Here is a 23,881-nt window from a genome sequence, read left to right as displayed (position 1 = left end):
TATTAAGTGAAAAATCATGGGATTTTGGATCACAGTTTTGTCTTGATTTTGTAGATTTACTACTTACCATCAGAAGTTATGCATATAGTTTTGCAAAAATCTGATTTTTTGTTTGGTTAATATATAACAGTGCTGTAACATTACATTTTGTATTGATAGGACTTAATTTTGAAAAGGAAATATTCAGTGGTTATGAATTTCATAGTCATAAAGCAAATATGGGTTTATACTTGAGCATAATCACATAAGTGGAAATAGAAACTGATTATCAAAATTAAGAATGCAGCAAACCCTAATTAACACTATGACTTGAATGTAACTTGGGCGGGCAGTGGCTCTAAATAAGATCGATTCTAAGTGGTATGTGATAATGCTGGGTACTAGCGTATACCACATGATAAAATGCTGGTAAATTCAGATTTTACCCTGTATTTTAGATGGGGGTTTTTATGTGCTTGAGGGTGACTCTTGACTTATGTCCTTCTTTTCCCTTTCCTTTTAGAATATGGTTTCTAGCTTTAGGGTTTCTGAACTACAAGTGTTACTAGGCTTTGCTGGACGGAATAAAAGTGGACGCAAACATGACCTCCTGATGAGGGCGTTGCATTTATTGAAGAGTGGCTGCAGCCCTGCGGTTCAGATTAAAATCCGAGAATTGTACAGACGCCGATACCCACGGACTCTTGAAGGACTTTCTGATTTATCCACAATCAAATCTTCAGTTTTCAATTTGGATGGTAGCTCATCACCTGTAGAACCTGACTTGGCTGTGGCTGGAATCCACGCGCTGCCTTCCACCTCAGTTACGCCTCACTCACCATCGTCTCCTGTTGGTTCTGTGCTGCTTCAAGACACTAAGCCCACGTTTGAGATGCAGCAGCCATCTCCCCCAATTCCTCCTGTCCATCCTGACGTGCAGTTAAAAAACTTGCCCTTTTATGATGTCCTTGATGTTCTCATCAAGCCCACGAGTTTAGGTAAGTGTCAGAGAAATCAGTTCCTTTCGGACGAGAGAATAATTAAAGCAAGAGGCCTTCAACTAGTGATTAATGATGTGCTTTTAATACTATAAAATTGAGACATTAATGCCAAATCAATGCCAGATAAAAAATATTGGCAACTGTGACAGAAATCTAGTATAGAATTGTTAATTCATCATACTAGCATTTTTGCAGCTTAGAACTCAAATTAATTCTGTGTGTATGTAGGGACAGGTACAAATATTGCTTGCTGTCTATAATTTGTGTTTTGATATTTTTACAGAGATTTGGTTTCTGTTTAACAACGTTTAAACTGCTTTCCTAAGAAATCTTTTATACTTAATTTTTTTCTAAACTGAGTTTGACACACATGTTTAGCTTTTTTAATATCCATCAGGTGCTCAGAAAATTTAATAAATTTTATCACTACTAAAAATTGGGACTTTAACAAATTTTTACCTACATCAGTGGCCTTCTTTGTTATAATGGTATAATTTCTTACTGCCTAATGAAATCATTACAGAGGTATTTGGATTTTTCAGTGAAATAAATTGTTTGGGAAATAGTATTTCATAGTTAATTTGGGAGATTTTTTTCCCCCTCATCCTGGAAAAACCCTTTTTATTTTGAGTCATATGAGAACTCGCTTAAAAACATCGATGTGCTTTTTTCCTTTTGTATAGGATTATGGTGCTGTGTATCTTGGTTGAGCCAGAAGGAAATTTCGAGGGGTAGAACTGGTTAATGGAGTCAGTATGGTCTGTTTGGTGGCAGACCAAGGTGGCTAATGCTTCTCCCAGCCCCTTTCTCCTCCCTTTAAATGTTTATATCTGGCAATACTTAGCCAGGCAAGTAGAGTAATGCATTTTATTTCTTAATTACATTCATTATGAAATAAGGATTCTGTGTTCACGTTTTATTATTTCTGAAAAGCCCTATGAGTAGAATTATTGCATCAAAGAATAAGAACATTTTAATTTTAGCCTCTTGGAAAGATGTTGGCTAAATTAGTTTGCAGAAGAACGAACCAGTTTACATTACACAAAGTGAGAGAATATCTCTCATTGCCTTTCTTCCTGCCCCGCCTCCCCCCTGCTTTTTTTTAAAGATTTTATTTATTCATGAGAGACAGAGAGAGGCAGAGACACAGGCAGACGGGGAGAAGCAGGCCCTGTGCAGGGAGCCCGATGTGGGACTCAATCTCAGGACTTCAGGATCACGCCTTGGGCTGAAGGCAGGTGCCAAACCGCTGAGCTACCCAGGGATCCCTCTTCTGCCTTTTTATTCATTCATTTGAGGCAGAGCATGAAAGAGCACAAGCAGGGGGTGGAGAGGGACAAAGGGAGAGAAAAGCAGGCTCCCTGCTGAGCAGAGATTCCCCCAACACTGGGTTCCATCCCAGGACCCCAGGATCAGCTGAAGCCAGACGCCTAACTGACTGAGCCACCCAGGCACCCCCATCTTTAACTTTTTTTTAACAGGTTCATTTATCTGGTTAAAATGGTTCCATAATTTTTTAAAAAATTTTTCCTTTTATCATGGTTTTTCATATGTATCAGTGGACCATATAATGGCTCATTCCCATGTTTCTTTCTCAGCAGTTATTGCAAATTTATTTTTTTGTGTGTATTTTGAGAAAGATTCAGGCTGGTAATATGCTTTGGTGACCCTGCCTCATGGGACTGTTCAGGAGTATGTTTAAGGTGAGGATTGAGAAGGTAAGAGGGCCTGTGGGATTGTAGTTAACAGTGGAAGGGATTGAAGAGACAGGGTTGCATGCCTGGAAAGAAGATGCAGCTATATGTGTCCTCTCTGCTCATTACCATCAGTGGTGCATCAAGGGATGAACTCTGGAGAGGCTTTAGTGATTTTCTTCCCTTATTTCCCTGCTTTGTTCAAAAATAGAAACTGGAGTTCTCTTGCTTTTCTGTATTTTTCATAGAGTTTCTCTTTCATTAACCTCCATAAGGTTAAAGAACAGTAGTAGTAGGCTTTTTATAAGTTTTTTAAAATAAATATTATTAAAATAAATAATTTAATAAGTTTATTAAAATAATGTTTATTAAAATAAATATAAAATAAATTTCCTATCTCATTTTGCTTAGATAAAATAATGCCCGAGGTACTTTGTGTTAACGAGTAGCTAAGAAAAACCTGCCTTTTGGTCATAGTTTAAATTAGAATGTAAGAGAGAACATATAACCTCAGGGCTTATGAAATATTAGCTCAAGGTAAAAGTTATCTATTCATATGTTTTTTAAGAGTCCTGCCTATCTTTGTTTTTATGAATTTATAAACTGATTCTTGTTTTAAAACAATAAACATTTCCCTGTCTTGCTTTCCCTAAGGAGAAAAAGAATATAGTTTTCTCTATGTAATTTTGTTATGCCAGAGTGATAAAGACGTAATCTAAGAAATGTTCCTTTATACTTGGAGGGAGAAAGTTAGAAAACCGCATCAGCATATAGTCTTCCAAATGAAAGTGGAAAAATTTTAATCATTTCCAGTAATGACCTTAACTTGAAAATTTCAGTGTCACAGGGTCTAAGGCAATGTAATGACATCCAGAAGTTTCCTTAGTTTTTATTAGTTTGGTTTTATGATATTGAAAATATAAAAACAAATTCTGGGGAAGTCCATTTGTTTGGAAACCTGCTATAAGAGAAACTTGTTTACATTTGGGAATTGAGAACTAAAAATCCTCAGGAGTCAAAAGAGGTATCAAATCCGTATTTCAAAGCACATATTCTTGACCTCTGCATGTCAGTCTGTGTATTTTTTATATACAGTTGATTAGATTATTTCTAAGCCATCAACCTATTGTTAAGTAGGAATTAACTGACAACACGAGAGAGACTTAGAAGAGCCATGGTAGAAAAAATCGACACAAGAGGTCAAAAAATATTATTCCCAAACCTCTTGGGATGTTGAAACCAGTAACCTGCTAGTAGCACATGTAGTGATGCTATTAAAAAAAAAAAAAAAAAGAAAAAAAGACCCCCCCCCCCCAAACAATTATGATGTATATATTCTATTTAGGGAGATATGTTGTATAGTTTTGTAGTTTGGAATTATTTCTATTCAGAATGGTTAAAATAAAAATATTTTAGCATTTAAAATGGCAAACTGTGGTATCTAAAAAACATGAATGTATACAATAGTAAATGAGGTTCTTTGGGATCCCTGAGTGGCTCAGCGGTTTAGCGCCACCTTTAGCACAGGGCGTGATCGTGGAGTCCTGGGATTGAGTCCCACATCGGGCTCCCTGCATGGGACCTGCTTCTCCCTCTGCCTGTGTCTCTGCCTCTTTCTCTCTCTGTCTCTCATGAATAAATAAATAAAATCTTTAAAAAAAAAAGTGAAGTTCTTTGTAGCTAAGATTTTCCTGTAACAAATGGATAACCTCATAATCCAAAAACTAACAAAATCTGTTCTCTTACCTTAAATAACTATTCTGACTTGCTTTCACAGGCTGTATTTTTCTCTTTTTTTCAGTTGCCTTTTTCTTTTTTTTTTAAGATAATTTTTGAGGATGAAATCCTTTGGGAATTTTCTGTTTAAGAAATTTGTCTATATTCAGTTTGCACAAAAGAATATATATAAAACATTAAGGTATAAAGAACATCAATGAAATGAACACTTGTGAAACCACTACCTAGTTTTGTTTTTTGTCTTCTTTTTGTTTGTTTTTTTTTTTAAGTAGGCTCCATGTCCAGTGTGGAGATAGTGTAGGGCTTGAACTCAGGACCATGAGATTGATACCTCAGCTGAGATTGAGTTGGACGCTTAATCAGCTGAGCCACCCAGGTCCCCTCCCTGCCCCCAGCTAATTTTTTAAAAAGGAGTATTAACATTGCCAGTGTCTTCAAGCCATCTCTTTGCTTTTTCTGAATTAAATAACTATTCTGAATTTATGTTCCTCTCCTTTACTTGTTTTACCATACATAGTTTTTAAAAAGGTAATGTTTAACTTGGCTTTTGAAATTTATGTGATAGTGTGTGTGTGTGTGTGTGTGTGTATGTATATTTACATATATATATATATACTTTTGTGACTAGCTCATTTTGTTCACTCTGTTTTATAAGCATTGTATGTTGATACATCTAGCTGTTGGTATTTTGTGAAATACCTTCAATGTATTTTGAGCCTTTAATTCCTTAAAATTTCTTCATTGTACTTTTCAGATTACAAAAGTAATTTATGCTAGTAATTGAAAATTCAAACATCCTAGAAATATAACAGAAGGGGAAAGTCCCCCCTTTTTGGAGTGGGGGGGAGTCCCTTTTAATGTCATATATTATCCACCTAGAGTTGTGTCAATAATAAACTCTTTTTCTGCATATGTTATGTCATCTTCTTTCTCTTCTTGTTCATTAAAATAACTTTTTCCAACTGCAGAGCCACTGTGCCACATTTCTAATGAGAGAGGACACTCTTCTAGTATCCTCTGCCAATAGCACCTCTTAAGAGTTTTGCCTCATGATTCTCTTTCTTAAGTGTTCATTGGAAATATATTGTAGATTTGTGGGTTACAACAGATCTGTTACGTGGTAGATGGACCATCACTTAACCACTATTCTATTGATGGATATTTTTAGTTTTTTATTTATGTGAAAGTATTTTAGTATCTAGCATTGTCAGTCACTATTCTTGCAGTTTTTCAAACATTGCTGCTGTTAACATTTTTGCATATATGCTTCTGAATACTTGGGTGCATATTTATGAAGTGTAATGCCTCTGAAGTTATTGGGTCAAAGAGTTTGCTTGATATTTTGATACTCTGCTCTTGTTTCAGCAGTTGCTTCAGATGCCTTGTGCCCATTTATAATCCAGCAGTGTATGAATGTACTGTTTTCTCTACACCCTCATCAGTATTGGTCTTTTAATTTATTATTGGTCTTTTAATCTTTAAAAGGTGAAAAATTAATGAGGATCAAAATCTTTTCATATTCTTAAATTCCTGAATATTAGGAAATATTCATTAAGCTTTTGGGTACAGTTAAACAGCTTTAAAGTGCTGTTCATTCACATTAATGGAAAGCCATTAAAATAGAATCTCACTTCTAAGGAATTTGGATAAAATCAGGCACTATCTGCATCGTTTTTATTAACCCAGTTAATGAGTATATAATGATATACTTTGAATATGGCCACATAGTCTAATTACAGAGAAGTCAGCAGTATAAGATGGCCATTAAGAAGTTTGTTATCTAGTTGGGGAAGTACTGCTAACATGAGAGCCAAGTAGCAATGAGTTATATGCCTGTGTGATGAAGAACTATAAATTGTGTCTGAAACTCAAATACTGTATCAGCCTAAGGGATGGGACCTCATGGAGTAGGAGTGAGACATGAAGGAGCTTTGGAGTATGTATTTGTCTACTTTAAATTGATGGCATTTATAGGAGAAGAAAGGGGAGAACTATGAGTAGTCATGAGAGTAGAAATGAAAGTGGCAGAGTTGTGAGACTTGACTGAGGAAATTGTTTTGAATAGAGCATAAGATTTGGGAAGACACTGGAAATGTAGGTTTGCTAGGGAAGAGGTGAGGCCATTGTTATGGAAATGATTATACATAAGGGAGCTTAGACTACTGGGTTCATTCTGAAATAGGACGCTGCTGAGCATTTTTGAGCAGAAGAAGGGTGATGACAAAGACACTGAGGGTGTCCAGCTGTGCACTTATGTTCTGTTGGGAGGCTGGCAGAGATGCAACGTTGCTGTTTTGTATGAACCATAATAGGTTTGAGTTAGGATGGTGGTAGTGAAAAGGGATAGGAAGCAGCTGATAAGAAATTTTTAGAAAGCAGGACTTAATGACTAATTGGATATAGAGGATGAAGAAGAGGATGGGGTAAAGGAAATGATTTCTAGTAAATGGAAAATTGACAATTATTTCTGTTTCAGAATCCTGAATTAAAGTCGTTCTTATAAGAAGCATGAAACCTCTACTCTCCCCACATGATCTTTATAGCTGTTGTATAGGGAAAAAAGTCTTTTTGTATTAAACACCACTGATGATTATTAATGTAGTGATGATTTCTTTCTTTTTTTTCTTCTTTTTTTAAAGATTTTGTTTATTCATGAAAGACACAGAGAGGCAGAGACATAGGCAGAGGGAGAAGGACTCCAGGATCATGTCCTGAGCCAAAGGCAGACCCTCAACCACTGAGCCACCCAGGCATCCCAGTGATGGTTTCTATCTAGATAAAATTCTTTCAAATGGCTCAGGTTTCTGATTGAATTTCATTAAATTAGAAAAGTTTGTGTGTATAGGAGGATAATCATTTAAAAAGTGTTCACAAAAAGCAATGTTCAATGATAACTATTTGTAAACATTTGAATATTGGAATGTAGAATCACTTAAGTTTTATTGAAAGCATTCTGTGTGCCTGTTAGTTCCAGTGTGTTAAGAAATGAGTTATCAAAAATGAGCTAATTTGTGAATATAGGACAGAACTTTTTATATTCACTTCTTTTATAATTGTATGACTTTGTTATTTTTTTTCTGTAGTTTTATTTATTTTTGAGGGTTGCTCCCCCTCTTAACTTTTGACGCAGAGATACCATAGGAAAAGGAATAAACTAAGAGTATTCATTGATTGGCAGTGATGGAACAGTTAATTGATTGGTGATAGGGCAGTAGATAGATCAGGATAGAGATCTTAGATGGTATGGTGCAGTATAATAAACTGATTTATTCATTGTTACTTTATGATATAAAGTATCAAAATATATTTATTTTATAGATTAGCTAGACTGAGCCATGATATTCCACAAAACTGTCTGTAAAACATCTTGGTTTATTTCTTCCCTGAGTGGGCCATTTTATAAGCCCCTGCTAACCTAGGTACTCATTGCTAGGAAGCATTCTTGACCAAATATAAACTAGCTTATCAAAAGATGTCCATATAACTTTCTGCAATGGGGGAGCTTGAGAAATTTTTTATTTTATTAACAATAGTTCATATATTTAGGCATGTTAAAATATTTTCTACTTGACTATATCTTACCAAGAAAAAGCCATTATTGAATAGTTGACAAAATGCATCTGTTGGACTGTATTTCTTTTTCTTGAAATTTTGCTCTCTTTAAAAGCAGATACTTTTGATTGGGACCTCTGGAACTGAAAATACATCACATATATATATATAGTGCTGCATTGTTTTCAGGATGCTTTCAAATATGTTACTGCATTTGATCCATGAAACAGCCTTTGTTTTTAATTTTTTAAAAATATTTTATTTATTCATGAGAGACCCAGAGAGGCAGAGACATAGGTAGAGGGAGAAGAGAAGCAGGCCCCCTGTGGGGAGCCTGATGTGGGACTTGTTCCCAGGACCCCAGGATCATGACCTGAGCTAAAGGCAGATGCTCAACCACTGAGTCACCCAGGCGCCCCTATTTTTAAATTTAAAAAAAAATTTTGTGAGCTTGGGAGGGGAGGAATTTTTTTTAAAAGATTTTATTTATTTGAGAGAGCAGGGAGGGAGGGGCAGGGGGAGAGGGAAGGGCAGACTCTTCACTGAGCAGGGAGCCTGACTTGAGGCTTGATCCCAGGACTCTGGGATCTTGACCTGAACTGAAGGAAAGACACTTAACTGAGCTACCCAGGCACCCTGAGAGAGAATCTTAAGCAGACTCAGCACAGAGCCTGATGCAGGACTTGATCTCATGACCTTGTGGTCATGATCCCTACAAAACAGCCTCTTAAAGGCAGATGAAGGGTGCTTGGGTTGCTGGGTCAGTTAAGCATCCGACTCCTGATTTTGGCTCAGGTTATGATCTCAGAGTCCTGAGATGGAGCCCCGCTTTGGGCTTCATCCTCGGTGCAGAGTCTGTGTGTTCTTTCCCTCCTCTCATACTCTTGTTCTCTCTCTCAAATAAATACAATCTTAACATTTTACTAATCCGCCTTTTTTAAAAAATTTCCATTGTAATCAAGGAGTAAAGAAGGACTTGGAGATATTATGTGAATTTCCTAAATCACTTGGATAATAACCAGTAGGCCTAAAATGAGGATACAGGATTATTCTGATTTACTTATGCTTAAAAAGGTAGAAAGAACCAATATCCAGAAACCTAGAGTAGTCATTATGTCATATCATCAAGCCTCATCAGTTAGTAATTATAAATGAAGCTAGATGTAATGATAGAACTTGGAATTTATAAGATTAATGCTCGGAAACCTGGGTGGCTCAGTGGTTGAGCATCTGCCTTGGGCTCACAGTGTGATCCTGGGATCCGGGATGGAGTCCCGCATTGGGCTTCCTGCGAGGAGCTTGCTTCTCCCTCTGCCTATGTCTCTGTCTCTCTGTGTCTGTCTCTCATGGATAAATAAGTTAATCTGTAAAAAAAAAAAAATTAATACATTACTTCATGAAATTGTGGCAATGTTTTACTTATTATTGCTGTATAATATACCATTCCAAAGTACAGTGGTGTAAAACAACCATCTTATTATGTTCATGGATTTTCCCTGTTAAGAATTGGAAGGACAGTATGTGGCTAGCTTATCTCCAGCCCAAGATGTCTGGGGTCTTAGCTGAGAAGACTTAGGGACCGAGGGGTGACTTGATAGCTAGATGCTCGGACCACTTAAAGGCATCTTCACTCATATGTAATATCTGTGCTACCTGTTGGCTTGGACTCAGCTTGGTTTTTGACTAGAATACCTACATAAATAAAGCTTTTTCCTCTGGTCTAGTTTGGGCTGGGTCTCAAGAGTGTGTGTGTGTGTGGGGGGGGGGGGGAATGCCATCACTTTGCCATCAATTAAAGCAGTCACAAGGGGCCATTCAAGTTCAAAGGGAGAATGATAGAGACCCCACGCTTCATTGGAAGGTTATAAGAAGGGTGTGATGGGATGATATTGTTGTAGCTGTCTTTGAAAAATAGAATCTACCTTATGGAGGATTGTTAAAAAAGGAAAGAGTTTGAGTGAAGTCTCGGATTCATGTCCCTGAGTCATGGTCTTTTTCCTTTTTCATTTGCTACGATTAACATGAAAGTGTTCATGTGATCTGTGTAAAATTGGTTTTCTGATCCCAAGTTAGAGACACTGATGGTCAGAAAATGCATGGCAAAACCTGCATTTTTCTGCTTTATATCCTGCCATTCTTTCTCCTCATCTGTATGAAAATGACAGTCTTGCTAATAGATTTACCTTATGGCAAGTTTCGTGTACTTTTGGCTGCTGTTCTGTCATAAAATTGTCTCATAAAAATGGTCAGTGTTAATACAAATTGGGTTTTCTTAGCATCTGCACAATTTTTTTTTGTTGCTCTAAGTTCCTGGAATTCAGTTATGGTGTATAGTGATGAAACATCCATTTTTTTTTCTTCATAGAAACAGGGTAGTTATTTGGTATTATGCTTCAGACAGAAAATTTACCATCAAATAGATAATAAGTCTAAAAGTATGTCAAAATAAAAGCCTCTGCAAAAATGTGCTAAGATCTAAACTGCTAACATTAAGCTGCAAGTTCTGTAAATTGTACATAAATGTTGGCATATGCTGACTATGGAAGCCTTCCAGTTTCAGTGTAAGTTTCATGGCATGTGGGTACTCCCTGGGTAGGTTGACTCCAGTTACCCAGGCCGGACCTCAGATACTGGCATTTATACTGGGTGAACTGACCAAAGCTGTAGTTGTAGATACCTGGCATTTTTGGTGCACAAGGAGTTGATCCATCTAGATCTGTGTTAATCAAGCTTAGCAGAATGAAGCCAGAATCACAGCTCTTGGGCAGATAGTTTCATTTATCTATCCTTTTTGCTATTGTATCTGTCCTTCTGCCTATCTTAAAAATCCTGCCTTTCAATGCCATTACTTTTGCTTTCAACAATTGTATTTTTAGAGAAATCATAAGAAAAACCAACATTCTTTTTTTTATTATTATTATTATTTATTTATTTTTTATTTATGATAGTCACAGAGAGAGAGAGAGGCAGAGACACAGGCGGAGGGAGAAGCAGGCTCCATGCACCGGGATCCTGATGTGGGATTCGATCCCGGGTCTCCAGGATCGCGCCCTGGGCCAAAGGCAGGCGCCAAACCGCTGCGCCACCCTGGGATCCCAAAAACCAACATTGTTTTACCCTTACCACTCTATTGTTAGCAGTAGTTTTTATTCTTGAAAATTGGGTTTTGAATTTAGTATCATTTCTTTTTATCCTGACAATTTCCTTTTCTATTACTTATTTGCTTTCAACAAATTCTGTTGGCTTTTGTTTATCTAAAAGTCATCATTTAACCCTGTTTTTGAGGGGTATTGAGTTTTCCAGGTATAGTTTTTCCCTTTCACCACTTTAAAGACTTCTGGCTTACATTGCCTTTATTCATATGGTTTTTCCCTGTATGTAATGTTGTTTTCCCTTGTATGTAATGTTCTTTTCCCCTGACTGCTCTCAAGATTTTATAGTCATTATTGATTTTTAGTAGTTTGATTTTGATGTGACTAGGTAGCTTTCTTTGTATTTACTTTGCTTGAGTTTTGACCTGTAAAGGTCCTCCTCTCTCTGCCCCTGCCAATCAGTTAATCAGTATTCTTTCATTATTTCTGAAACTTTTTTTTTTAAATGCCTTTTTCTCTTCTTCTGGAACTCCATTTATACCTATGTTAGACCTTTTGAGGTTTCTGGTTGAAGGAACTGGTGCTTATACCCTTAACTCTGATTGAAAATACAATATGTTCACCTCTAATCTCAAAGCGTATTGAATTTGACGCTTAAGAGGTAATTGGTGACCTTAACTGTGGATAGAGAGGGAAATGGCCTTAACTTTGGGGGGAGAGTGGGAAATGAAATCCACACAAGAGAGAGTTGAAGAGTGAAAAGGATTGAGGAAATGGAGAGACTTAATACTATAGCTGTGTGTTTGTGTTTTTTGCTCCATACTTAGGTTTATGACTTAGCATTTGTTTTATTTTTAGGCCTTCATCATAAACAGCATTCCTCTGCCTCCTCTCCTTTTTTTAAATGTTCTAGGAAAATATGAGCCATTTTATGACATGATTTCTAGGCACATAATTGCTATAATAAACTGCTTGTAAAATGTTTTCCCCAGGTACTTAATATTTTTCTTAATTTGGTGTGACTTGTGGATGGAAGTCCTCTGAGATTGGATATTTAACTGGCATCTTGTTTATTTATGTATCAGGAAAACTGGCCAATAACACACGCAAGAGCCATTTTGCCTTGTGAGTTGTTGGCAGTACTTGTTAGGAAGTAGAAGGTCTCTATGCTAGCTTTTGCTTTATTTGCATTATTTTTTATAATGAGCACTAGAACAATGAATAATACATCAGGATGAATCTGCTAAAAAGTTCTTTGTGAAGTAGATTTCAGTTTTTAATAACATGGTTAAGGATGACTTCATTAGGTAATTTTTTAACTAGATAATCTGTATAAAAGTAATTCTGATTTTTCAACTTAAAATTTTTAAGTTGAAAACTTTATTTTATATGAATGTTCTGTGTAACTGAATATAAAGGGTTGAAAACAAAGCACAAAGAAATAAACGAAAGATCACCTGAGTCTAGTGTAGAGCTCTGGAGGCAGTTTTTGACTTCCCCCAAGTTTTCATTTGATAATGCTATAGTCAAGGATGAAATGTCATTTTGAGGAGTTATGTTATATTTTGACTGTGTTATGATTAGTTAGAATAAAGACTGAATGCTTAAAATTGAGTGTGTTTTAAAGTGACTTTCATGACTCCAAGATGACTGCAGTTTACTACTTCTTTATTTTGGAGTATTTTAACCATACAAATTTCAGAATTTGGCAGACTCTTGATCAGAAATGCATTGTTACTGCACTTGGTTACATCCTTGGATTTGTATCTTTTGGATATTGGAATGTTATCTTTTTTTTCCCTCCCCAGTTCAAAGCAGTATTCAACGATTTCAAGAGAAGTTTTTTATTTTTGCTCTGACACCTCAGCAAGTTAGAGAGATATGCATATCCAGGTAAGAGGAATGTTTGGAATATATTTCTTCATGAATGTTGATGTATTATTAGTGTGCTAGGGCTGCCATTACAAGCACAACAGACTGGATGGCTTAAACAACAGACATTTATTTTCTCAAAATTGGGGAGGATTGAAGTCCACGATTAAGGTGTCGGCAGATTTGGTTTCTTCTGAGGGCTCTCTCCTTGGCTTGTAGAGGCTGCCTTCTTGCATCATGTGACCTTTCTTCTGTGTGCTTTTGCGTTCCTGGTGTCTTTTCCTCTTATGAGGACGCCTTTTGTATTAGATTAGGGCCCTAACCTTATAACGTTATTCAGCTGTAATTACCGCTTTAAGTTCCCATCTTCACATATGGTCATATTGGGGGGGGGGGGGTTTCAGGTCTTCAACCTGATTTTTGGGGAAACAATTCAGTCCATAAGAGTTGGAGTATTGTTTCTTAAGCAAGCAAAGTATATGCTGACTAAAATAATTAATAAATACTCTGTATTAGAAAACTGTTTTAACCTTTAACTAAAACTCCAGCTTATTTTTTGAATTACTTTCTGGTAATAACTTTTTTTAAGGAAGATTTTATTTCAAATATAGCAGCATAAAAAAGAATTTGTGATAGCAGCCTAAAGGTAAGATATCCCAAAATGTTACCATCCAAACTGAGGCACTTTAAGAGTTAAGATAGATATCGTGTTCTTATCCCAGAAGAATTAATAAACTACACTGTTCTGAGCTTTGTGGTCATCTGGACTGTAAAATTAGTAGAAATCTGAAAACAATTATGAAAAGTACTCTTAACTTTGCCATTCAGAAAAATTGGAGAAACTTAGACACATTTTTAAAGAGCAAATGAATGGAGATGTAAAAGGAAAGAAAAGGAAATATGTAGTGTTTACTTTTCCAATTAAAAATACAGTCCTCTTTGGTGTTAATACATAATAATGTATTATTTTTGTGACTCTTTAAAATTGCATTCTTAAAGATTTACTATAAGAAAACAGACCAGGAGGTTAAATGATTTTTCTGGGATTATGGAGTTAAAAGAATTGAGCAAAGTAGAAGTCTTTTGCCTCCTTTTTGGCTGTTCATTTAATGCTCGTGTACTCTGAAATGTTAATAATTTACAAAAGTTAGAATTCTGTAGTTGAGTTTTGGAAATTCTGTATTCAACAACTACATAAGTTTTTTAAGATTGGATTTTTAGGATGCCTGGGTGGTTCAGCGGTTGAACGTCTGCCTTTGGCTCAAAGCCTGATCCCAGATTCCTGGGATTGAGTCCCACATCGGGTTCCTTGCATGAAGCCTCCCTCTGCCTGTATCTCTGCCTCTCCCTTTCTCTGTGTCTCTCATGGATAAATAAATAAAATCTTAAAAAAAAAAAAAAAGGTTGGACTTTTTGGTCTTTAATATCTTCATGTGCCTGGTCAAGTCTCTGAAGATGTGAATCCAAACTTACCGGCCTTGTGTCGCTTAAGCACACTGACATCTTGAAGATGCTCTCTTTATGTGGAAGAGTCTGGGACAGTGTTTTAGATTCTTTCATTAATCATATCACCCTTACTAATATATAGAGGGAGAGAGTGCTGTTGTCAGTATCCCAACATGATTGTATGTTCTGACCCTGTGAAGTTTGAGCCCTCACAGAGAATTGCATAGATAGACTGCCTCTTCCACAGGCAGGGGTAAAGTGTTGAAAACTAAAATTTACAAAAGACAGTACAAGAATTAGTCTCAAAAAAGATCCAATAGCCACAATAATAGTTTCAGAAAACAAAATTTAGAGGTGAAAGTTATCAAAGAAATGAAATGAATGTAACTTGATATGGTTCATTTTCATTGGGTGCAAGACGTTGCAGTGAGTTTTTGTAAATTTGGAAGTACTTTAAATCTTGGAGATAGCAATCAACCAACCAGCCGACAAATAAATAGAATAAATTGAAAAAAGTTGTTATATTTATATTATTAATGTTATTTTATATCCAAAACCTATCATTAATACTAAGTTTTGTTTGTTATTCAGTGATAGTCCTTTGCTTGGGATCAACCTTTACTGTTTATTAAGTACGAATAATAATTCCTTAATATAAAGCAGTGACTAGCCCATATTCAAGTTTTCTTATTGTTTCAATATTTAAACATGACCCATGTAATTACTTTTGATGTCTTTATCTCCCATGGTTTTTAAAGTACTTTACTTTGAAATAATTATAGATTTATAGAAAAATTATGAAAATAGACATACTCTTTACCCAGCTTCTCTTAACATCTTGCATAATCATAGTGCAATTATCAAAACCAAGAAATTAACCTTGGTGTAATACTGTTAACTAAACTATAGACTTTTCAGATTTCACCAGCTTTTTTTTTTTTTTTCTAGTGAATCTCTATTCCTAGATCCAAACCAAGATCCCAGATTACCTTTAATTGTTATTGCCATTTTAGTCTCTTTCAGTCTGTGACAGTTTCTTAGTTTTCCTTGTCTTGCATAACTTTTGATACTTTTGAAGAGTCCTGGCCAGATATTTTGTGGAATATTTTTCAATTTGGGTTTGTCTGATATCATGTCTTGAGATTATGCATTTTTAGCAAGAATACCTCAAGTTTTATGCCCTTCTTAGTGTATCATGTTCAGCTGCATAATATTGATACATCTTATTTTTGGCATCGTTAACCTTGATCACTGGGGTAAGGTACTCTCTACTAGATTTTGACACTTTATATAAAGTTACTGTTTTTTCTTTTGTTAGTAATAAATATCTTGGGGGAGATATTTTGAGACAAGGCACACAACCTAGTCTATTTCTCTTCAGATTTTTGCGCACTGATTCAGCATTCACTGATGGATCTTTCTCCTTCAGCAGTTTTGTCATAAACACTCTGTGTGCTTCTCCCTCTGCCTGTGTCTCTGCCTCTCTCTCTCTCTCTCTCTCTCTCTCTCTCTCTTTCTCTCTCTCTGTCTCTCTAATAAAATAAAATCTTAAAAAAAAAAAAAAAAAGGGCAGCCCCGGTGGCTCAGGGGTTTAGCGCCACTGTCGGCCCAAGGTGTGATCCTAGAGACCCAAGATTGAGTCCCACGTTGGGCTCCCTGCATGGAGCCTGCTTCTCCCTCTGCCTGTGTCTCTGCTTCTCTCTCTGTGTCTCTAATAAATAAATAAATAAATAAAATCTTAAAAAAAAAAAAAAAAAAAACTTGTGTTCCAATGGTGTGATTTTCTGTTGTTCTTTTTTTTCATATTAGTTATTCTTTCATAAGGAAGAGGTGTCCCCTCTCCCCCATTTATTTATTCAGTCATTTACTTTTATCTGTGTAGGCTCTTGAGTACTCTGGATTATAATTCTGTCTTCTGATAATGTTGTTTAAACTGGTCTGCCTCTGTCCCTTGGCTGTTCTTTCAGGTTGGCTCCTGTGCCCTTTGGTATGTCTCCATCTCTTTCCTGAGAACTACTGTACTTTTTGTTTCGTCACCACAGCATGCTCTAGGTTCATTCTGTAATTTCTCTGCCCCAGTTCTGGAATTGTTCACTTCCCCAGGAGCTCTGGTTTCCTCTCATATTATATTTTTTACCAGCTCTTTGAAAAAAGTGGTTCATTGACTCTGTAGCATCTTACACATTCTGGATTTGGATCCATACATAAATTTTGTGGTGGTGTTTAACTTCTGTGCTTGTGGTGCTCACACTCTGCTGTATATTGAAATCACGGGAGGAGCTTTTAGAACTCTGAATACCATGTTTCATTCATACTAATTCAATTAGAATCTCTGAGGATGGAACCCAAACAGTTTTTAAACTCCCCACTGTTTCCAGTGTTTAACAAATCTGAGAACCACTGCTGTGCATCTAGCTTCTCCCCTTGCCTGCAGTGATAGTGCCCTCTGTGAGGCTTGAATACATTCAGGTTTGGGTTGTTTTGTTCTCTTAATATTGCGTCTTGTAAAGATTGATCAGTGAGTTCAGTTCTCTTTTTCGTTTTAGCACTCCCCTTCCATTTGCTACTACTACCTCTCTAATCATGCTGTTTTAGCATCTCACACTGACTTCTCTTAGACGTGCCCAGGAATCAATCTGTGATTCTCTTCTCACTACTCTGTGGTAGTATCCATAAATGTGCTTTGTTATTTTTATGTTTGTGGCTGCAAAATGTCCGCTTTGCTCTGGAGTCTGTACTCACTGTCCCTACTTCAGTGACCCACAGGTACCTTAGACACAGCACATCTAGAATTGAACTTGCATTCCTCCCAAACTTGCTTGTTTGTCTTTTGTTCTTTCATTTATTCATCCAGTCTTCACAGCATATATTTATTACCTATTATGGGCAATGTTCCAGGCACCAGGAGTGCAAAGTTGAAAAAATAAACTGGCTTCAAGATTTGTACTTGGTATATTTCCTCCCACTATTTCATTTATGGCATGAGATGTGCCCAAAGCCGCCTTTGTACTACCCCACATTTCAATCACCACGTCCTGTCAGTTTGCTGCACTCCACTGATCCTTCTCTTATGTCTCTGACGATTTAAAACTTGATGCAACTCTACCCTTGAGGGAGCTAGCATGATTTTTGGAGTAATATCAACTGGATTGTGGATTCTGGCTCAGCCACTTAAGCCTTCCTGTATGCCCCCCAGGTAAGGTACTAAAACCCATTGAATCTTATTTACCCAGTGTAACATAGGAAAAGTAATCACCACCTCACTCAGTGATTGGGGGACTGAATGCTATAACTTGCTTTGCCTCTTACCTTGGTGAGTAGCATTTGTCCCATTCCAAAACCTGAGCCCTCACACCCTAGATGCTCCCCTTCCTTATCCTGCCTTCTGTATCTAGTCAGTCATGAAGTCTTGTCCATTTTTTATGCTTAAATATCACTCTGTGATGTTTACATTTAAGTAGGCTTCAAGCCCCCATTTCTGCCCATACAATTTTAGTGGGCCCCTTAACTCTCATGGCTGACTGTGTGATCTTTCTAAAGCCCATTCAGTGTTTTCTCTCTGGTGCTTAAAACCCTGGAATGATAGCTTGTGAAGTCCACACTCCATTGCCTGGCAATTCTCTTCAACATCGTGTTCTGTTCATCTTCTGTCTCATTGCATGTCCTGTCACTCACTCTCCTCTTTCCCGGCAGCTTATTCTCTGACTGCTCTGTCTTTATGCATATCTTCTTTTTTTGTATTCTGCTTGGCAAACCTGAGGTATATTTTAGGGCCAGTTTGAGTCTTAGCTCTTCTATGATGCCTTTCTGGATTTCCCCAAACAGACACTTTGTTTCACTGTACTGTGTACTTATTTTCTATTAAAGGTTCATTGCATTTATTTGATTGCTTGAATTTACAAACTTGATGACAACATCTTCTTTTTATATATATTTTTTTTAAATTAATTAATTAATTAATTAATTTATGATAGTCACAGAGAGAGAGAGAGAGGCAGAGACATAGGCAGAGGAAGAAGCAGGCTCCATGCACCGGGAGCCCGATATGGGATTCGATCCCGGGTCTCCAGGATCGCGCCCTGGGCCAAAGGCAGGCGCCAAACTGCTGCACCACCCAGGGATCCCTCTTTTTATATTCTTGAAGCCTGTCACAGTGCCTGACATATAGTAAATGCCTGCTTTATATCTGATGAATGAGATCAACATGTGAAGTTCCTAGAACAGTGACTGGCAGAAATGAAATGTCAGAAGATGCTTACTCATTACTCCTCATGTGAAGATGTACAGCACATTGCATTTCCCAGTTTGTTAGTTTCCCTTACTGGAATGAAGTTAAATCCTTAGGCAAGCTGTTTAAAACCCTCTATCATTTTTCCATCTAGCTTTCTAGTTAACGTCTCTTGCCATTTCTGTTTTTTTATGTTTCCCAGCCTAACAAGATTTTGTTAGGTATCGCTGGTTGATCTTCACCCTTTCCTTTTGCTGAGAATGACTAACATAACAGTGGTGAAGCCACTGTTAATGATGGAAGTGTGTCTAATTAGAAATAGGCAGAACCACTGTTGTACAAACCTTTTTTTCTAGTTTGATTAGACTGTGATAATTGCCTTGAACTTTTAAGACAAAGTTAAACTTCTGTTTTTTTCTGTAGCACCTATTTTTTGTAATGCGTTATCACATTTGCCACATTTTATTTTAGTTTTATATATCTGTTACCTCCTAGGATGAGACCTTTGAGAGCAAATGTTGTGTCTTGATTTGTTGCCGAGCTAGCACCCAGACTGTGAAATGTTCTTGCTTTACATAAGTGGAATATGGGTTGCCCACAAGAGGTACAGGGATGTTTTGAATAGACATTTGAGAAGGACAGACGCTACTGGCAAAGGAAAGTGATAGCAGAGTTAATAATAATAATAGCAGCTGGCCGTTCACACTTGTTGAACACTTTATATGTCCAGGCATACATGTATTGTTAACACATTTAATCATTGTGACAACTCCATGAGGTAGGTGCAGTAATTTTCCAAACAGGTTAGATGATTTGCCCCAGGTCCTGCAGTTTGGGACTGTAGAACTCAAGCGAGTCACTGTTGGGCTTTACTGCCTTCCAGTGAACATGATGAAACAGAAGACTGGCTCTTTGAGAGCAAAATAAGCACTAAAGGTACTCTCAAGAAAGGACTGATTTCTAGTACTCTTCTCTTTGACAGTCAAAGATTAATGATAATGGCTAAGGACAATACTTCTACACTGCAGCATGCATTCATGTCACTTGCGGAGCTTGTTAAAGTGCGGATTCCAGTTCTGTAGGTCTGCAGTGGGGCCTGAGATTCTGCATTTCTGACAGGCTCCCAAGCAATCACAATGCTGCTTCACTGTGGACTCCATTTGGACTGGCAAGACTTTGCAAGGTTCAATGCCAAAAATATATGGGACTCTTTTAGGTTCTCACGTAGAAATTCTAAGAGGTTCTGTGTCCTTAATTGGATACTTAATTATAAAGTTGCCATGGTACAGAGATGATACACACATACAGGCACTTGTTCTTCATTTTGGTACCATGTTATAATCACCTGTTGTAAAAACTAATGCTCAGACTGTATTCCAGACCAACAGACTATGTAGTGAATGGGTTGTTATATATATTTTTTTAAAAATCACATGATTAGAATGCTCAGCCATTGTTAACCATTATGAGCAAACAGATTAATTTATTAAACTTTTAGAACTGAGAGTGCTTCTTTTCATATTAATCAAATCTGTTGCCTGTTGAAATACTGTATCACAAAAGTTCCTGTGAATTGAAAATACCTTAAAATTGCTTTAAAGATGTGACTGTTATATAAATGAGGGTTAGCGTCACTGTAGCCTTTTGATTAAGGCTTATGCTGTTGGGAGTGTTCATCTTAAGAAATAAGAATAAAAATATTAACATTTTTTTCTGGTGAAAATGTTCCTGTGAATTCTCATTGTGTCTTCTTAACCCAGTTTCTTTCTCTTTCCAACAGGGATTTTTTGCCAGGTGGTAGGAGAGATTACACAGTCCAGGTTCAGTTGAGGTGGGTTTGAAATTTTCTGTTAATTTTATACTTGCTAACTATGTGCATATAGTACTGAACTTGGAATCTGTAAACATGCTTGGGTATACTCTTTAAGAATAATTTCTTTTTTTTTTTTTTTTCTTTAATGCAGACTTTGCCTGGCAGAAACAAGTTGCCCTCAAGAAGACAACTATCCCAATAGTCTATGTATAAAAGTAAATGGGAAGCTGTTTCCTTTGCCTGTAAGTTGCATTTTATTTATCAGGCTCACATGTAAATATAGTCTAAATATTCACAAGGTGAAGAAACAGTGACAACTCAATACCAAGAGCACTCTTAACTATCCAGGTTAAATACTATTTTCCATTAGACGGATTAATGAGAAATGGCTGATTCCAGGTCTGGGGGATATGGAAAAGGTGAGCCTGGAACTTCTTGTGCCAGGAAGCAGGGATGCTGTGAAGGACTCTTAGGATCATATCAGATGGCATAATAAGAGGGCTTGTGTTGCATATATAGAACAGCATGTTGTGATAGTTGTCTGAATTAGCTGGGCCTTCTCCATGAGTGAGATGGTAAAAGGCAGAGGCTGCTGAGAGCAACTGGACATGGAGATCAAGGATTCCAAGCTTGGACCTTGGTGTGCATACCTGGGGTATGAATGCAATGGTATTTGATTGACAACCTGTTGTTTAAGCAGTGAAACAATATATGGGCTTCAGCACTTGTGATACACACATACAGGCACATGCACACAATGGTATATAGCCTGTTTCTGGCTTGGTAGATAATTCTGGAATCCTCAAATCCTGTTAGTCACATCTTAAAATAACACTTAATTGTTAAACTGGATTGTATATCTGTCTCCACTGAGGCTTGGAATAAGTCAGTAAATTAGTGCAGCTGTGTAGAAGGCCAGCAAAGCCATAATCAGAAAAATAGGAGAGCATGGCCTCTATGTCAAGCACTACAAAGTGGAGGTGTATTCAACCGAGGACATCCCATGAGAACAGTGATTCCACCAGGATGCTAATTGCCATTTCAAGTCAGACACTACAGAGAAGGAAGTGGGAGAGCTGCTTAGCATCCTGCTGAGCATAAGCCGTGGCTCTGGAATAAGTATACAAGCAATACTGAGGAATAGCTGAGTGGGCTGGACAGCATGGTCCGGGTCTCTGGGCTCTACCAGAGCTAGATGATTGTCATTGAGCCTCCCAAAGTGAAGACGACCTGTGGCCAAAGCCAACCCTTATGTCAAAAATCTGATGTGATTATCAGGAGTCCCATTTGTCTCTTCATAGCCTGTGGATTTAAAGACCTAAGAAGTACCTATTGTATGAATTTTAAAGAGCTTGAGTAACATTGCACTGTTGCTGTCTGACTCTTTTTGAATGAGGTCTGTGGGGCTGAAATCATTTGAGGTAGTCCTTTGGGGATGAATGGGGAAATTGCAGAGGCTGAGTAGATGTGGTCAGGAGGATTGCTTACATGGCCCAGTGCATGTTCAAAACCCAGGTGGGATATTTTGCTTCTCAGATTTCTGGCAATGAGCAACAGTAGATTCTTAGGAGCTGCCTCTTATCTGGATGGATCATACAAAGATCTGAACCAAGGGAAGAAGCAGTTTTACTTGGAACTGAGGGATACAGTGGGTGGCCACATGTGTGACAAAGGAATCCTGGAAAAATCAGATTGTGGAATGCCTCTGTGCACACTTTGCATGGCTGTTCATACCCAGTTTTCCTTGAGATATGTTAAAATTTGTTTGACCTTGGGATCCCTGGGTGGCGCAGCGGTTTGGCGCCTGTCTTTGGCCCAGGGCGCGATCCTGGAGACCCGGGATCGAATCCCACATCGGGCTCCCGGTGCATGGAGCCTGCTTCTCCCTCTGCCTGTGTCTCTGCCTCTGTCTCTCTCTGTGTTACTATCATAAATAAATAAAAAATTTAAAAATAAAAAAAAATAAAATAAAATTTGTTTGACCTTGACTTTTGTTGCTGTTTAACTCTCTCATCACCCTTAAAGAAAGATCTAACTGTGTAGATCTTTTTGGTATCTAGACCTACCTTGAAGACCTGTCTAGTATCGTGACTGTGCCAATGATGGAGGCTATCTCAATGTGTGAGGTTCTACTTAAACTCTGTCATTGCTATAGAAAATATGGTGGTTACAGGTGTGTATACAAACAAGTTCCACAGAATGCTCTCAAGGGAGCAGTATTTTATTTTGGGATGGTATCTTCATGAGATCTACAGCACCACTGTGAAACTGTTGATAGCTCTGAATTTGTCACTCCTTCACTCTTTTTGGGAGGGAAGAAATTAGGCAGTTGAGTACTTTCTCTGGTCCATTGTTATTCAGTCACTGCTGATTTCTTTCCCAAAGACTAACTGACCCTTCAGTACTTGTATTAGGCTGTTTGTGAACTTATCAGTTACTGTGTGATGATTCTGGCACCCTCCTCTGGAACCAGGGGCTTGCTATGTCTCCAGGGGCTCTTGAAAAGGAGGTGAAGAAATGGAGCCTTAGGACAAAGGCAAAGACGGTTTTCAGAAACAGAAAGCAGTGGGGGCTCGGGGATCGGGAGCTTTCCTGACCCGGTAGGGCCATTCCAGAGATCAAATAAATGCTGCCAACCTTTCCCAAAAAGGTTTTTTGGTCCTGTGACTATCTCTGTGGAATAACGGAAATAAATTTATATGCAACTGATAGAAAACTCCTTAAACCATCTCTTGGTCCACAATTGCTATTGATTGGGATAATGAAGTATAGAGCCTTTACTAGCATAAAGCAGGTTTATGAAAATCATGAGTATACTGCAGCCTCAGAAGAGGAAACTCCAGTGACCTTGTAGAAGTTAATATTTTTAGCTCTTTACCACCATGGAGATCCTCAGGGACTTTGTTTCAGTTGACAGGTCACAGAGAAGTTTGATATGTTGGTGATCCTTGCCTATGAAATTAGTTTATTACATGGCAAATCCTAGAGGAATAAGCTCATGGAATTTCCCATGAGAACCGTGAGTATATTTGAATTTGTGTCCTAGAATGAGCACCTCTATGTAGACATTACTGCAGTATCCAGTCATTATGGCACTATAATACTGCATGTGCAAAAAGAAAGCTGAATGGGAAATGGCATTACGTTGATAATTAGCAATGTGTCCCAGGATTCTTAAGGGTCAAATAGTGATGAAAATAGTTTCCTGTGTGCTGTTTTACCCATGTCAAGATGAGTTTTAGAAGATGCCTTGATGCATCGATTTTCTAGATAATCTTAATACAAGGATAGCAGTAAGCAGCTCATAGCAGGACTTGCAGAATGACATGTGCAACATATGAACAGACACAAGTAAAACGGTCTTTGAGAGTATTCCCTCCCCTTTCCTGTCTTTGACTCCCAAGGTTGCCAGTGTACAAACTGATAGCAAGGTGAGAAAATTTTGTGGTTTGAAGGTAGGATGGGGA

At 37.5% G+C, this 23,881-nt stretch overlaps 1 protein-coding gene across 31 annotated transcripts in view; it reads left to right on the top strand.

Annotated features, from left to right (window-relative positions):
• Window positions 1-23,881, top strand: part of PIAS2 (protein inhibitor of activated STAT 2) — a 92,976-nt gene that overhangs the window by 29,309 nt on the left and 39,786 nt on the right. For all 31 annotated transcript variants that reach the window (XR_011996246.1, XM_072732312.1, XM_072732305.1 and 28 more), the window contains 4 exons: window positions 503-977; window positions 12,864-12,948; window positions 20,382-20,432; window positions 20,566-20,656. Coding sequence is in view for 30 of the 31 variants with exons in the window: in XM_072732312.1 (XP_072588413.1) it covers window positions 503-977; window positions 12,864-12,948; window positions 20,382-20,432; window positions 20,566-20,656 (702 nt within the window). In the remaining variant the exon portion in view is untranslated. The remainder of the gene's footprint in view (window positions 1-502; window positions 978-12,863; window positions 12,949-20,381; window positions 20,433-20,565; window positions 20,657-23,881) is intronic.

The sequence above is a fragment of the Vulpes vulpes genome, chromosome 13, assembly GCF_048418805.1.
Source record: "Vulpes vulpes isolate BD-2025 chromosome 13, VulVul3, whole genome shotgun sequence".
In the NCBI taxonomy this organism is placed as follows: Eukaryota; Metazoa; Chordata; class Mammalia; order Carnivora; family Canidae; genus Vulpes; species Vulpes vulpes.
This window is presented reverse-complemented; position numbering and strand designations above follow the sequence as displayed.